This window comes from Hemicordylus capensis, chromosome 2 (genome assembly GCF_027244095.1).
Source record: "Hemicordylus capensis ecotype Gifberg chromosome 2, rHemCap1.1.pri, whole genome shotgun sequence".
Classification (NCBI taxonomy): domain Eukaryota; kingdom Metazoa; phylum Chordata; class Lepidosauria; order Squamata; family Cordylidae; genus Hemicordylus; species Hemicordylus capensis.
Genome location: NC_069658.1, coordinates 294,882,211 through 294,897,557, shown reverse-complemented (window position 1 = coordinate 294,897,557; position 15,347 = coordinate 294,882,211). Strand labels below are relative to the sequence as shown.

Sequence of the window (15,347 nt, the reverse complement as noted above, 5' to 3'; positions counted from 1 at the left end):
GGTGGTGCCAATCCATACACGCTGCTGTGGGCTCACAATGGATCTACCCATGCTGCTGCAGGCTCCCAGTGAAGCTGCAGTGGTCTTGACCTTGGAGCACAAATACTTCAAGAAGCATGCCTTCACTCCAGAAGCTCTACCTGTAGTCAGATCGGAAACATGTCACTTGACTGTTAGTGATGTATTTCCGATCTAACTAGTGCTTCTGGAGTGAGGGCGTCATACATGAAGTAGTTGTGCTCCAAGCGCAAGACCACTGGGGCTTCACTGGGAGCCTGCAACAGCATGGGCAGATCCATTGCGAGCCCACAGCAGCGTGTATGGATTGGCACCGCCCGTGTTACACTGCTCACTATGTCAGCCAGTGAGATTTCCGAGTGTATCAGCTGGGCTGTAAAGGTCCAGATTGCAGGAAATGGAACTAGATCAACCATAAAAGGAAATCCTAAGGGTGACTTTGCAATTTGTAGCAGAGACAAGATGACAAATTAGGCCGAAAACCATGTTCAGCGGAATGCAGCCTACCACTAAACACTACTGACTATTGTCAAACCCAAAGAGGACTTATTTTCCTTGCCACGAGGTGAGTCCCATGGCATCCAACACAATGCCACAGCTCAGTATGGGTGAGGCTTGACAAAGAAAAGAAGTACGCTGGCTGCATGGTTCCAACTAAGGAACTCTTCAGAAAGGAGGCGCAAGTAAGGAACTCCTTAAGAGGCAGCTTTCTACACAATTAGTCAATTTAGTCACAGAACCCTGAGTAGTAAAGTTGTTCCTCAAATATACTACAGTATCGCATGTTAAAATGAGTTACTAGAAAAGGGGTTTTGTTTATATAACAAAGACTAAATGCATAGTCAGAAATGACAAATGACTCTATCTGCATTTACCTCATCCCACTGCTGCGTTTCCACATGGAGTTGTATTAAGGCTTTCAAGTCCCCAATCTTCTGGTAGGTTTCTGCAGCATAGCCATGGTTGAATAACTTCTTGAAATAATAGGCACACTTCGTCAAAGGTTCACGCTCAGCTTTATCCAGCTTCCGGGCAATATCAATCAATCTAGATTTTTTAAAAACAAAAAGGAAATCCAGCCCCATTATTGGCTATAAGTCTTCTGAATTCTTGCTGCATCTTTAAGAAAGTCAGGCTTCTACCCAGTTATGCAAAGAGGCTGGATACTTTCATTTACATCTGTGACCTGGAAGTCCTCCAGTAAGTGAGCTATTAATGGAAAACCCTGCTCTCCCAGCTCCAGAACTGAGTGGGGGACTAATCCTGCAAGGGCCAACAGGAAAAGCTGCTTCTGGCCTGTTGACATTTTTATTCCATCAGGGTCCTGCCAAACAACAAAGCTGCCTGTTCCTCAGAAAGGACTGTTGGATAAGGATGTGCATGAATGGCTTGTGCAGCTGCTGGCGAGGCAGGGAGAGGTCCTCTTAAGAAGCAGGTCCTTACTACAACAACTATTTATATTTATTTATTATATATTTATATATTTAATATTTATATACTGCTTTTCAACAAAAGTTTCCAAAGCAGTTTACACAGAGAAATAATAAATTAATAAGATGGATCCCTGTCCCCAAAGGGCTCACAATATAAAAAGAAACATCAGACAGACACCAGCAACTATCACTGGAAGTACTGTGCTGGGGGTGGATAGGGCCAGTTATTCTCCCCCTGCTAAATAAAGAGAATCACCACGTTAAAAAGGTGCCTCTTTGCCCAGTTAGCAGGGGTGGTGCTCACTCTAGCAAAGGCTGCACACAGCTGCGGCCCTGCAGGGCGCGGACGGCATTCGCATGCACATGGCCGCCACGCATGTGTGTGCTGACACTGCACGCAGCCTGCAGGGAACAGTGCCACAGCTGCACGTGGCCTTTGCTAGAACGAGCGCCACACCTGGAAAAGCGGCAGGCAGCAGCGGAGCAGGTAAGGACCTGCTTCTTAAGGGAACTGCTCCCCATCCTGCTGAATTGGTTCGGTTGCAGGCCCCTGAGCCAATTCGTTGCGTCCCAAAGGATGCGCCAAACCAGTTTGTGCACATCCCTACTGTTGGAGAGCAACTGTAATCAAAAGCTCCCAGGTGAATAAATTCAACCTCCAGTGTGCATTAGTGCAACTCTTTTATACAAGCACAGCATTAGTCTGGATGTCAGCCAGTATCATTTTCATTTTAGGTGTAAGAAACTAACATTTGGGATAAACTAATTCATCTGACCTTGAAGAGGGCTTTTGAAAACAGATTGGTGTGTGTTTACTGTATGTTTAAGTCACACCAGGAGAGAGGGGCATGATCTCCAACTGTCTTCTATTATGGACTGGAACAGCATCTAGTACAATTGGACCTGGATTCCAAATGTAACAAGATATCAGACAGTGTCATTTCCACTAGATATAAAACCAAAGAGTCCCACTGTTTTTCTCTTTGCCTAAACTAGGAAACCTTTCAACACAGAGTGAACAAAACCAGCAAAACAGGCAACTGTTTTGTTGGAGGCATTGTAACATATTTCTCTGAAAGATATAGAAAACATACACATCAACCCAGCCCTGTTCTCCACTGATTTCTATGGCCTTCATGTGTTCGCCTGCAGTAATATACATCTCGACAGCTGCTTTTGGTTCATTAATGTTCTTGGCCCAGTCAGCTTGCTTTGCAATTAGCATCTTTGTGTCTTTGGGGTCTCCGGAGCCAAGGAAGTCCTGAGGAAGTACAAGAAATGACATTCTGAATTAAGCTTCCTGCTGCAATCACAGTATCAACTGCTATTTCCAAATACACACATATCTAGCAAGTCATTTTTCACTAAATTCTTGTAATGAAATCATGGTTTCCATCACCCCATGCATAAAAGATAAAAGCAAAAATTACTAAATTGGCTGATTGTTAAGACTTCAGGATGACAAGAAATCAAAATACAGAAAGAGAAAAACCACCATACTGTAGTTACATTAGAGAGGAGAGGAGAGATCTAAAGAAATGCCAAATACTAAGGTCATTCACCCAAGCAGTCCTGCCTGGGCTTCCACAGCGAGGCTTATAGTGAGGTAGAATGGAGTGAGCGCACTCTTCTACCCCACTCCCTGGTTGTGTGGACGCTCAGGCTGCCTGCAGCTTGGGTATCCACAGAGCTGGGCCGCAAAAGCACCCAGCAACAGGGATATCCCCCAGTGAACCATGCTTCTGGTACAGTGTGTTGTGGGATGCCAGACTACTTTCCCCTCCAGCTCTCGGCTCTGCCGCTTGCCACTTGTATGCTGTGCAAGTGGCAATGCTTTGAGAAGATGGGTGATCATGTGCAGGGAGGACAGCCCTCCCAGGCCTCGAGAAAGAAAGTCATGTGAATGACCTCACTGTTTTGTTGTTGGATGTAGGCCCAAAGAAACATCAGAGTTTTGACCACTTTCTGTGAAACACTGAAGAACCATTTATGCAAATAATGCTAAGGGAAAGTAATAGTTTTCTCTAAAGAGCTTATGTAATTAATTCTGAAATCTGATTCAAAACCATGTTGCAAATATAATGGCACATTCACTTTGTTCAAGGAGAGACTTAGCAAATATAAGAGTGTGGAATCCAACATTCACACAACACACACTTGATATTACTATTATAACATAACATGTTACTGATGTCATTCTATATAAAGTCAGTGTGGTTCAGGAGATAAAGTGATAGACACTGACGAGAAAGCTCCCTCCTCAACGAGACTTTCACTGAGTGACCATGTGATAGCCACCCTCTCACAACTTCATCTATAAAATGGTAACCAGAACCACCTAAATCACGAGTATGAGATAAAGACAAAAAGGTAAAACTTCATTAGAGCGAAAATCTAGAAGCTATTATAAATTATCTACACCTGTAGGCACCAATTACATCAGCCCCGTCTCAGAGTCTCTTGTGAGAGGAGCGACGCTGGGGCTTCAAAGGAAGGAGGGTGCACTGGAGGAGTGGCCTACGGTGCAACTGGCCGGCAAAGGGGGCCAGACCTTGGTGCCGGGCCTTCGGGGTGGGACTGAGGGCTGGGGCAGAGTTTGTTATCTTATGGCTGTATAAGAAGCTGACGTTGTTGTTGAGAAGGCTTCTGTTGTTGAGTCTTGGGTGAAGTTAGTCTACAATGTGTTTAGGCTTGTGTGGCGATGAGGAGACAAGGGGGCGCATCCACATTATGGGGAGGCTATTCTGGTGGCGGTAGAGAATAGAAATAATGCTGGCAGGTTAGCAGGCCATTACAGGGGAAGGGAAATCAGACCTCTAATAGCTGTTTCCACTTCCAGCTGTCCTGTCAACTCTTTGACCTTGGGGAACACTGCCAACTACCCACAGAGCCTCACCTTGCTCCTTGGTAATGCCAGGACAGTCCAGAATTAATCAGAAATCATCCGTGATCTGATTATGGATGAAGGGGCTGACCTGGTATGTATCACAGAGACTTGGTTGGGATAGACTGGTGGCCCAGTCTTGTCCCAACTTCTTCCTCCAAGGTACTCTGTTGAGGAGCAAGTGAAAGGATGTAGGCAGGGAGGTGGAATGGCTGTGGTCTATAAGAATAACAATGACAATGACAACGAATATTTATGTACTGCTTTTCAACAAAAGTTCCCAAAGCAGTTTACACAGATATAAATAAATAAATGGTTCCCTGTCCCCAAAGGGCTCAGTCTAAAAAAGAAACATAATATAGACACCAGCAACAACCACTCAAGGGATGCTGTGCTGGGGATGAATCTCGCTTACTAGGATCCCTGTCATATCTCTGGACAAAATAAATGTGTGTACTTAAGTTTGGGGACCAGGGATAGACTGGGGCTTTTGCTGGTGTACCAATTACCCTGCTGCCCAACAGAGTCCCTAACTGAGTTGATGGACTTTGTCTCTTGGCGTTGCAGTCTCCCAGGCTTATGGTGGCAGGGAACTTCAACGTTCACTTCAAGACCAATTTGTCCAGGGCGGCTCTGGAGTTCATAGTGGCCATGACAACTATAGGCCTATCCCATGTTGTCTTGGGACCGATGCGTGTTGGTGGACACACGCTTGATCTGGTCTTTTACTCTGATCAAGGTGGTGTTCCGTAGATGGGGACAGACTACCATCTGGCTATGGTTGGAGTCACAATAACATCCTACCTCCGCCAGGGTGAGGGGCCTGTTAGGATGGTCCGCCCGAGGTTATTAGATCCAAAAGGATTCCAAGAAGCCTTGGAAGGATTTTGTGTTGGCTCTGCCAGCGATTCTGTTGATGTCCTGGTGGAGAACAGGAACAGCAAACTCACCAGGGCAGTAGATATGATCACTCCTAAGTGTCCTCTCCAACCTGCTTCAGAATTGGCCCCTTGGCATATGGAAGAAATACAGGAGCTGAAGCAGCATGTTAGATGGTTGGAGCACAAGTGGAGAAAGATTTGACTCAAATCCGACATATTACAACATAGAATGTATTTGAAGACCTATGCTTGGGTGATATGTGTGGCAAAAAGCTATTCTTTCCCACCAGTATTGCATCCTCAGGCTCACATCTAGCAGGGTTGTTTAAGGTTGTGAGAGGACTAGTATATACCTCTCCTCCCTTGAATTGGAATTCGAAACGATCAATTACCCTTTGTGATGTTTTTAATGAGTTCTTTCTAAAGGGGGGCTGTATTTGGGCTGACTTACTCAGGCCTCACAATTATCACAGAGTCTAATGTAGAGGTGTCCAGCAACTCCTCTTATGCCGTTAGGCTGGATCAGAGGGGTTGATGTAGAGTCCTGGTAGGTATTATAAATGCTTCTCTGAGGGATGGAAAGATGCCTTCCTGTCTTAAGGAGGCAATCATTGGAGCTCTTCTGAAGAAGCCTTCATTGGATTTCTCAGAGCTAAGCAACTATAGGCCTGTCTCCAACAGAGGGAGTGTGACTCTGTTGGTCCTTTTGGAGGCTTTGATACTATCGACCAGAGTATCCTTCTGGAACATCTGATGGGGTTGGGAGTGGGAGGCACTGCTTTATAGGGGGTCCCACTCCTGCCTCTCGGGAAGATTCCAGACGGTGTCGCTCGGAGACAGTCACTCTTCAGAATGTGAACTTTTATATGGTGCCCCCCCCCACCAGGGCTTCATATGGTCTCCAATGCCAATACCTACATGAAACCGCTGGGAAAGATCATCAGGAGATTTGGTGCAGGGTGTTATCAGTATGCTGATGACACCCAAATCTATTTCTTCATATCAAAATCAACAGGAGAAGGCATAATTTCCCTAAATGCCTGCATGGAGGCAGTGATGGGCTGAATGAGGGATAACAAACAGACTGAATCCAAATAAGACAGAGGTACTTATGAATCCTGCTGGTATTGAGCAGCAGTGATATAGGAAGATGCTGAAAGGCATCATCTCATACTGTGTGGGAGGAGGCAATGGTAAACCAAAGAAAACCACAGGGCTCTGTGGGTGCCAGGAGTAATCGACCTGACGGCACACTTTACCTTTACTTATTGAGTGGGCCCCTAACTCAGGAGACAATTTTGATCGGCTGGTTCTGGATGGGGTCATAGTTCCCCAGAAGGAACAGGCACGCAGTTTGGGAGTGCTTCTGGGTCCAAACCTCTCCCTGGAGTCTAAGGCTGAGGCAGTGGCCAGAGGTGCTTTCTATCAGTTTCTGCTGATATACCAGCTGTGTCCATTTCTTGAGGTATACTACCTCAGAACAGTGGTACATATGCTGGTAACCTTCAGACTTGACTACTACAATGTGCTCTGTGTGGGGCTGAGTTTGGATGTAGTCCAGAAACTGTTGTTGGTACAGAATGTGGCAGCCAGGTTGGTCTCCAGGTCATCAAGAAGAAATCACATTGCTCCTATATTAAAAGAACTACACTGGCTATCAGTATGTTTCCTGACAAAGTACAAGCTGCTGTTATAACCTACAAAGCCCCAAACAGCTTAGGCCTAGGCTATTTAAGAGAAGATCTTCTTCATTATGAGTCCCATTGAGATCATCTGGAGAGGTTCATCTGCAGTTGCCATCAGCTCATCTGGTGGCCACACAGGGACAGGTCCTCTCTAGTGCTGCCCTGAGACTCCTCTGGGAATGCTGAAATAAGAGCCTCCCCATTTCTAATAACTTTTAAAGAGTTGCTAAAGACACATTTATTCACTCAAACTTTTTAACTAGACTTGTGGTTTTAAATTGTTTTAAGCTTTTAATTTCTGTTTTAATTTGTTTATCTTGCTGTAAACAGTATAGACACAAAAATTTGGGGCAGTGTCCAAACATATTTATTTATTTATTTATTATTTAATATATATTGAAAATTAGAAGGAAAGCCTGGCTACCAGATGACCTGCTGTGCGAGTTTATATCCACTGGCATTAAAGAAGTGTCTCTAAGTCAAGCAAAGTATGTTGTTATGAAAAATATCAGTTGATCTGTACAAACACAGCCTAAAACTATTGGAGAAAAAGAGGAGAGGAGACACAAACCCCTATTAGGGAATCAGTAAAAAATAAATAAAAGCAAAATTTATCAAAATCATGTTGCTTCACGTGCAGTATATATACTAAGAATGCAAAATCATGTTGCATAACACTAAACAGCAGGGCTCTAAACTGGTACAGAACTGGGTACAGATCAGATACTGTATAGAGAAGATAAGGAGGGACTGTGAACAACTCACATAGAGAACATTCTGGTACAAATCTATAGCCCTAGTATTAACACATTGGCTGAAATGCTGTGCAGTATGACACATGCAGTTCAGAACCATCTGCATTGCTGGAGGTGTCTAAAACATCACCTGTGCTGTTGTAGAACAACCCTGTTCCACTACTACTTAAAATTGCCCAATTGCGGTTGCACATTGCTACATTCACTAGAAATAATGGATGCAGTGTCACACAACTGCGATTATGCAACTTTAAGTAGCAGTGGAACACAGCTGTTCCACAATGCTGCGGGTGGTGTTTTAGATACCCACAGTGGCACAGACAATTCTGAACCACCCATGTTACACTGAGCAACATGCCAGTCATTATGTTCAATGCACGTACAATCTGTGTACAGAGCTGTATGCAAGCACAGCTATTCACACATTATGCTGAGTGTTTTTAACAGCAGTACATTTCCTATCCGTACCATGCATTTGAAGGACCTCACCCAGGTTCACGTTCAGAATGAATGCATGTACAATAATTCACACAAAAACATCTACAAGTGTAGCGGTAACTGAATGAACATACAACATAATGTCTGAATAGAACTTAGAAGTCTGCTGTTCTGTGGGCTACAGTTAAAAGAGAAGAGCATTTGGTCTTGTTTGACTGTTAAGAAGCTCAACCAAGAAATGAGAGAGACACTGTTTGTTTTCTGTAATTGTGTTTTGTAGCTGAGATCACTGAAATAAATTAGAAGCAGAAAGTTCAGTTTCCTGAACTGCAATTAATTACTTATGAGTTGACAGTAATGTCTGATCTGGTATACTGATAAAAGTCCAAAGCTACATGAGTTCTTTCCCTACAAACTACCCAGGATTATTTGCAACCTTCAGGATTCAGGAGACAGGCCCTGAAAATGTCTATTAGTCTTAGGCTAGCAGGCAAAGGCAGGCGGGGGGGGGGAATCCCACCCCACATACTTGGGGGAGGGGGGGGAGATGGCAAGCCCAAGCCCAACAAACCAAAACAATTTACAATTTCCTAAATTCAGTTTTTCCTTTTGCCCAGAAAGTTTACTTTGTGGAGGCAGCTAAGTTACAAACAAGTGTGAGTAAATTAAGCCCAAAAGCGGAGGGTTTAAACAAACAAACAAACAAACAAACAAACAAATTCAGGGAGGGGGCTCGTGGAGCAAGAAAATGGAGGACAGGGAAAGGTTAAGCACCCCTTCTTCCTCCCATCATTTTTCTAGTTCAAATATCCCTTTTCCAAAGCTGCTATCCCTTTAGCTGTTTGCTATCCCAAACAGTTGTTTAGCTGTTAGCTTTCCTAAACAGCTTTCAGGGTTTCATTATATGAGTTTGTGTTTAATATGCCTTTAGCCCACCCAGAAAAGATTTAATTTCACTCTGCACTAGCTAAATGAACCTCAGCATCACCAAAATTCATGTTAGTGTGATGGGAAATTTCTTGTCCTATGAATTAGATGTTTCATACAATTAAGCATTGCACCCTACTGAGACTTTACAGTGTTAAGTCAGATAGCATTAATCAACTGATCATTAATAGATCAGTGTTAAGTCAAATATCATTAATCCTCACACTGAGCTCTGTGAGAGAAAACCAAAGTGTTGTTCAACAGTGGCTATACAACCTGCATTTCAGATAACTCTTTTCCTCAGGAGCAAAATTCAGAAGTATTCACATCACAGCAAAGTTTTTGTCCAGTAATGGATAGGGTAAGTCTGCAATGAGCATCTAATGAGACTATACAGTACAGTACACTACAATGCTTTTCAGGGATGCTGAGAAGAAAAATAGCGCAGAAAGCTTTAAAAGAGTCCTCATTCACATTTAAAACGGTCACATTCTCCAGATAGTGTGCAATTTATTTCTGCATGTAAATTCAATTTTCAGGCATATTCAAAAACAATTTCAGGGCTCGTTTAAAGGATCAAAGAAATTAAAGATGATCTCAGAGGTTGTTAATTGAAAGTTGACACCATGAAACCTTCAGTGCACTGAGAATACCAAAGTGTTTCAACCACATTTCTGCTGCCTCAATGCATATCCAAAGGCTTTGTTGCATACGTAAAGCTTCATGCAAGCAAGGGGCTATGTTCTCCTCAGTGGCAGGCAATGTCCTGCATATGCAGAGGCGTAACTATAGGGGGGGCAGGGGGGGCACATGCCCCGGGCGCCATCTTTTCTGGTCACGTGGGGGGCGCCGCCATGACAAAAAAAAATTAAAAAAAATTTTTTTTTGTTAATACAAATGTTTCCTGCTCAGTGCAGCAGCGCTGCAGAAGTCAAGGGAGCGCGTCGGCGCCCCCTCCCCCATGAGCGGTCCCTTCCGCGCCGCCCGCACACACACACCCCATTGCTTTGCTGGCGCCTGGCAGCCAGTCAGTGGCCTGGCTTGGTGGCGGCGGCGGGCGCTTGTGAGGAAAAACCTAAGTATAATGTAGTATGTTGGGGGGATGGGGGGCGCCATTTCAGTGCTTGCCCCGGGCGCTGTTTTCCCTAGTTACGCCTCTGTGCATATGCAGTGGAGATGCATACAGAACACATTCCTCAACACAGAAGGGAATCTGTACTTCCTGTTTACTCTGTATCTGCCCCCAGAGCTCACAGTGCTTTAGACTGTAGCTCTAGATCACTATCACCATTTATTTTGCACTCTAGCAATTTGTGAATGCCCTGCACAACTGTATACCATAAGGTGATATAGTGTTCTGGTATACACAGTCAGTCAAACCAAGACAAAATAAATCAAGAGTTTCCAATTATCCAAGGGTTCTTTTCCTAATTTGCTTCAACCTTTGACTAAGGATGAAATGAATTATGGAGCTGTTATCTTAATATAACAGATCCATAATTCATTTTTTAAGTTCTTACAGAAACAGGCCCTAAGAAGGATAGTCTACTCCAGAGCTTCCCAAACTTGGGTTGGCCTTCGGCCATTGTGGCTGGGGCTGATGGAAGTTGTAGTCTAACAGCAGCTGAGGACCTAAGGTTCGGGACCACTGTTCTACTCCTGACTGGTGCCTACTCTGGTGTTTTGTTTTTTTCTTATTTTCCCAGGTCTTTTAACATCTGATAAGAGAGTTTTAATACTGGATTGATCTGCTTTGCTTTTTTATTGTGGTTTTCAGATGTTATCTCTCTCTATAATTCTCTAAGGCATACCCGTGGCTAATCCCATGCATAGCAGCTCTCCCGAGAGGTTGCAAGCAGAAGCACCTGATTGGGTAGTGGGGATTCCATATGCAAAAAGGGAGGAGGAGCCTGTGAGAGCAGAAGTACCATGGTGATTGGGCAGTGAGGATTCCATATGCAGATAGGGAGGAGGAGCCTGTGGCACCATGGTGATTGGGCAGTGGGGATTCCTTACACAGATAGGGAGAAGGAGACTGTGATGGCTAATAGGGGTGTGCACGGAACTGGTCCGGCACTGGGGTGGGGGGTTCCAATAAAAACAGGGGGGCTCTACTCACCCCCTCCAGTAAAAAAACGTATTTCTTGTACTAATTGGGCGGCAGGGTGCCGCCCGCTTCAATCTCCTTGCGCGGGCTCCTCGTATCCATCGGGGCGGCAGGATCGCTCCAGTCCCTGCCGCCCCCTTCAAGTTAAGTCCCCCTCGGCTGGCGGCCGCCCCCTGAAGTTCCCCAGAGGTCCCCCGCCACCCCCTTCTTTCCAAAACTACCCCCATTACCAGAGGACGGCAGGAGAACTCCCTGCCGTCCCCTTCCCCCTTGCCGGCTGGGCTGCAAATGGCTTCTAGGAAGCCTTTCGCGCGCGCGTGCGCGAAAGGCTTCCTAGAAGACATTTGCAGCCCAGCCGGCAAGGCGAGCGGACGGCAGGGAGTTCTCCCGCCGCCCGCTCGCTAAAGTAAGCGCTTACTTTAGCGAGCGGGCGGCGGGAGAACTCCCTGCCGTCCGCTCGCCCTGCCAGCTGGGCTGCAAATGGCTTCTAGGAAGCCTTTCGCAGCCCAGCCGGCAAGGGGGAAGGGGACGGCAGGGAGTTCTCCTGCCGTCCTCTGGTAATGGGGGTAGTTTTGGAAAGAAGGGGGTGGCGGGGGACCTCTGGGGAACTTCAGGGGGCGGCCGCCAGCCGAGGGGGACTTAACTTGAAGGGGGCGGCAGGGACTGGAGCGATCCTGCCGCCCCGATGGATACGAGGAGCCCGCGCAAGGAGATTGAAGCGGGCGGCACCCTGCCGCCCAATTAGTACAAGAAATACGTTTTTTTACTGGAAGGGGTGAGTAGAGCCCCCCTGTTTTTATTGGAACCCCCCCACCCGAACCAAAACCACCCCGTGCCCGGACCGGTCTGGAGGCCTTTAGAATGGCCTCCGAACTGGTCCGTGCACATGACTAATGGCTAAGGTCAGTTGGAATGCAACTGTTACTGGTTGGAAGATGTTCTTGATTGTAGAGGAGATGAATCTCTCTATATAAAAGGATAGTGGGCAGGGGTCTGCCAAGAGAGGGGTCATGAGGGAGGAAAGAGCTCCTTCAGGAGAAGGAGGCTGCCGCTGTGTGAATTAGATGAGGAAACCAGATCTGTTAACTCAGGAAGCGGGGGAGAAAGTGGGGGAAGAAAGACAGAAGGGAAGAGTGAGTGGATGAGAGAGAAAGAGAGAAAAGGGAGGGGAAGAGAGAAAGAAGGAAGGGTGAGGGGCGGGCCCGAGCCTGTCAGTGGCCTAAGGGGAACAGGCAGCCATGGCGGTGGCAGCAGCAAGGAAGGGCCCAGTCAACTGCTTGGGTGAGGGTGGGGAGGTCTCTGAGAATAGGAGGCTGCAGCTTGGCCAATCAGCACCAGCAACGCTGCAGCCCAACCAAGAGAGGTGAGGGGGAGAGAGTAAAGGGATGGGGGAGTGACCAAGATGAATGAGGGGTGTGGAAGCAACGGGATGGAGGAGGAGCAGGAGTGTGGCTCAGGTGAGGGTGGAGAGATCTCTGAGGTGAGGGGGGCTGTGGCAGGGGGTGAAGTAAACAATCAAATACTAGTGTGCAGATGCTCTGCACAGGTTAAGCTAGTTGTTTTTATTGCCTTTGATACTGTAAGCTGCCCTTCGAAATAGTTATACTGAACGGTAGGATATATATATTCATAAAATAAATGCAAGCCTGTAAACAAAAACTTACTGGTGTGGTATGTATAAAAATAGAGTAGCTCTTAAATATTCTCTTGTAAAACAAATATTTTTTCAAAAACATTTAAATTTAACCTCCATGTTATTATAACGATTAGATCAGACGGATACCAGTAAACCTTTAAAGGAAAAAGCTAAAGGCCTTTGGTGTAGCATTCAGAAGGGACCACAATTTCAAGAAGTATTTGGCTATGCCAATTTACTGTTAACCACAGCATACAGTGACAGTTATCAACTATGACACAGAAATTAATGAAATTCAGAAATAGCCAAACCATCTTTACAAAGACCCTCTTGACAAGCTATAAGCACAGTGGTGTCTTAGGCAAAAGCTTAAAATCAGGGGTGGAGCCACTATTGAGCCAATGGGTTCAAAGAACCCAGGCCGCCACCCCCCAGGGGCCGTGCCTTGTGCCCCAGACATGCCCGTCTTACATCAGATACGGGGGGGGGGGCGGCGGCATGATTTAGCGCCCAAACAGGGCTGCACGGCCATGTTTGGGAGTTATATCGGCCAGTGCTGCGTTCACAGTGTGGCCAGAGCGACTCTCTCTGCCTCCTAAATCACACTCCCGTGCCTGATGCCAGATGCAGGTGGAGGGGCTAGGAGGGGCACAGCGGTGGCAGAACCTGGGCTGCTGCTGGCCTTCCTCTGCCATTGCTTAAAATGGCATCTACAATTATATCTTTGAACTTCTGAGCCTATTACTCCTCTGCTTTCATCTGAGGTTGTAGCAGGCTAGGAATTTTAAAATCCACACACGTACCCAGAATTCCCATAGCTGTGACCTCCATGTTGTTTTGGAGTCCCTGGCTCTCCTTTTAGAGCTTATCTAAAACATTATAGTACTACATGGAGATCGTTATTAAAATCTTCCTCATTTCAGACGCAGTAAGTATAGCACTATTTTCCCATAGATGCTCCACATTGTATGTAGAATCATCATGCCAGCACTATATAATCTCAGTGGTGAACATTAATAAGGAGGCTCTCCACATGTTAAGCACTGCTACATATTAGTAATGTAGAATCGCTGCCATATTGATGCACAGGTGCCACAGATGGACCTCATCACATGAGTTCCTAACACTCACGGTCTCATGCATCTGCAGTTGGGCAATGGAGACCCAACCTTGGTATGCCCGGTTTTAAAAAGGATTAAAGTCCACATATCAGTGGTTGCTAGGAGGCCAGAAATGACCTCCAAGGTCATTTCTAGCCACCATTTTGCTGAAAGGAGCCATTTTGTGGTTCTTTTTGGGGGGTCCCCCCCATGATTTTTCACAGAAAAATTGTGGAATTGGGGCTTTTGGGTGGCATTGCTGGACAGCTGAAGACCTGCACAGCATGGCACAGTACATGATTTACTTTCTTCCTTTTTAGCCTTTTTTCAACCCCAAGTACCTAACCTCCCCGATACCCATTGCCTCAAGGTCTTGTTATCCATGGTTGTAGCAGAGAACAGAACCTCTGTGGATAACAAGGTCCACCTATACTTCTTGGCAACTTCCACATAGGTGTCTTGTTCCAGGGTCATGTATCCATACCTCACATCTGGCCTCAAATCCACTTACTACCTTGCTCATCTCCTTGCACTTTACTATAAACCCTTACCAACTATCTGCTCCTTTCTTGGCTCCTTTCATGGGCCTTCTGTTCTTCCATTACTCCCTACCGTTCCATTACTACCACTTGTGTCCTGGAGTGGTCAGTGATACTCACAGGAGTCTTCAGAAAACAGTAACTACAGAAGAGGATCCATGCACTACAGAGAAGAAGGCAGTTTGATTCTTGGGCCACAGTATACTTTATGAACACCCCATGGATATATTAATGTACCTTTGCATAGTCAAACATGCGCAAGTCAGAGTACATATCAAGAGCCAGGTTCTCATGGCTACTCCTTCTATACAATTTGGCTGCATCATGGAACTTTCCCTGGTATGCATAAACATCTGCTAGGAACAGGTCATTGTTGTTCTCTCCACGCTTCTTCCTCTCCTTAAAAAATAATAAAAGACAGGAAATAGTTTAACAAACATAATCAGGCAGGAAACAAGATTGGCTAGAACCAATGAAAATATTAAGCTATGATTCACAAAGCTTTTAAACTAGATTACTTGCATTTGGACCGACTTAGTCCTTTCGACATCAATGGGATTGTTTTGAAAGGTTTCTATGCTAAATCTCACCCTCCCTCCAGCCCCCTCCCCAACATCCTGGCAGAAACCAGAACACATTCCACTGTAAAGCAAGGGGGGGAAAGAACAATAAAAAGGCAGAAAAAATTGGTCTAAACACAACTGTGCATTTCACAAGGAAGTTCAAACTACTTCTAATTTTAGTGTTTTTAATGAACAATGCAAAAATAATTCCAAATGTTTGGTTCAGTCCTTAATATTCGTTTAAGTGAATTCGACCCTTTATTTGTTGAACAGCAAAATAAACAAGCATAATATAGATGTTATACTTTAGAGACAAGCACAAATACAAACAAAATCACCAAAGGGCATAGTCCCCAACAAAAGATAATCATTTTCTAATCC

The 15,347-nt window shown here is 45.4% G+C and overlaps 1 protein-coding gene across 5 annotated transcripts in view; it reads right to left on the bottom strand.

Moving 5' to 3' along the window:
• IFT122 (intraflagellar transport 122) overlaps positions 1-15,347 on the bottom strand; it is a 125,081-nt gene that overhangs the window by 27,340 nt on the left and 82,394 nt on the right. For all 5 annotated transcript variants that reach the window (XM_053293647.1, XM_053293651.1, XM_053293646.1 and 2 more), the window contains 3 exons: positions 14,641-14,802; positions 2,546-2,712; positions 894-1,065 (listed from right to left, as the gene is read on the bottom strand). In XM_053293647.1, coding sequence (XP_053149622.1) covers positions 894-1,065; positions 2,546-2,712; positions 14,641-14,802 — 501 coding nt within the window. The remainder of the gene's footprint in view (positions 1-893; positions 1,066-2,545; positions 2,713-14,640; positions 14,803-15,347) is intronic.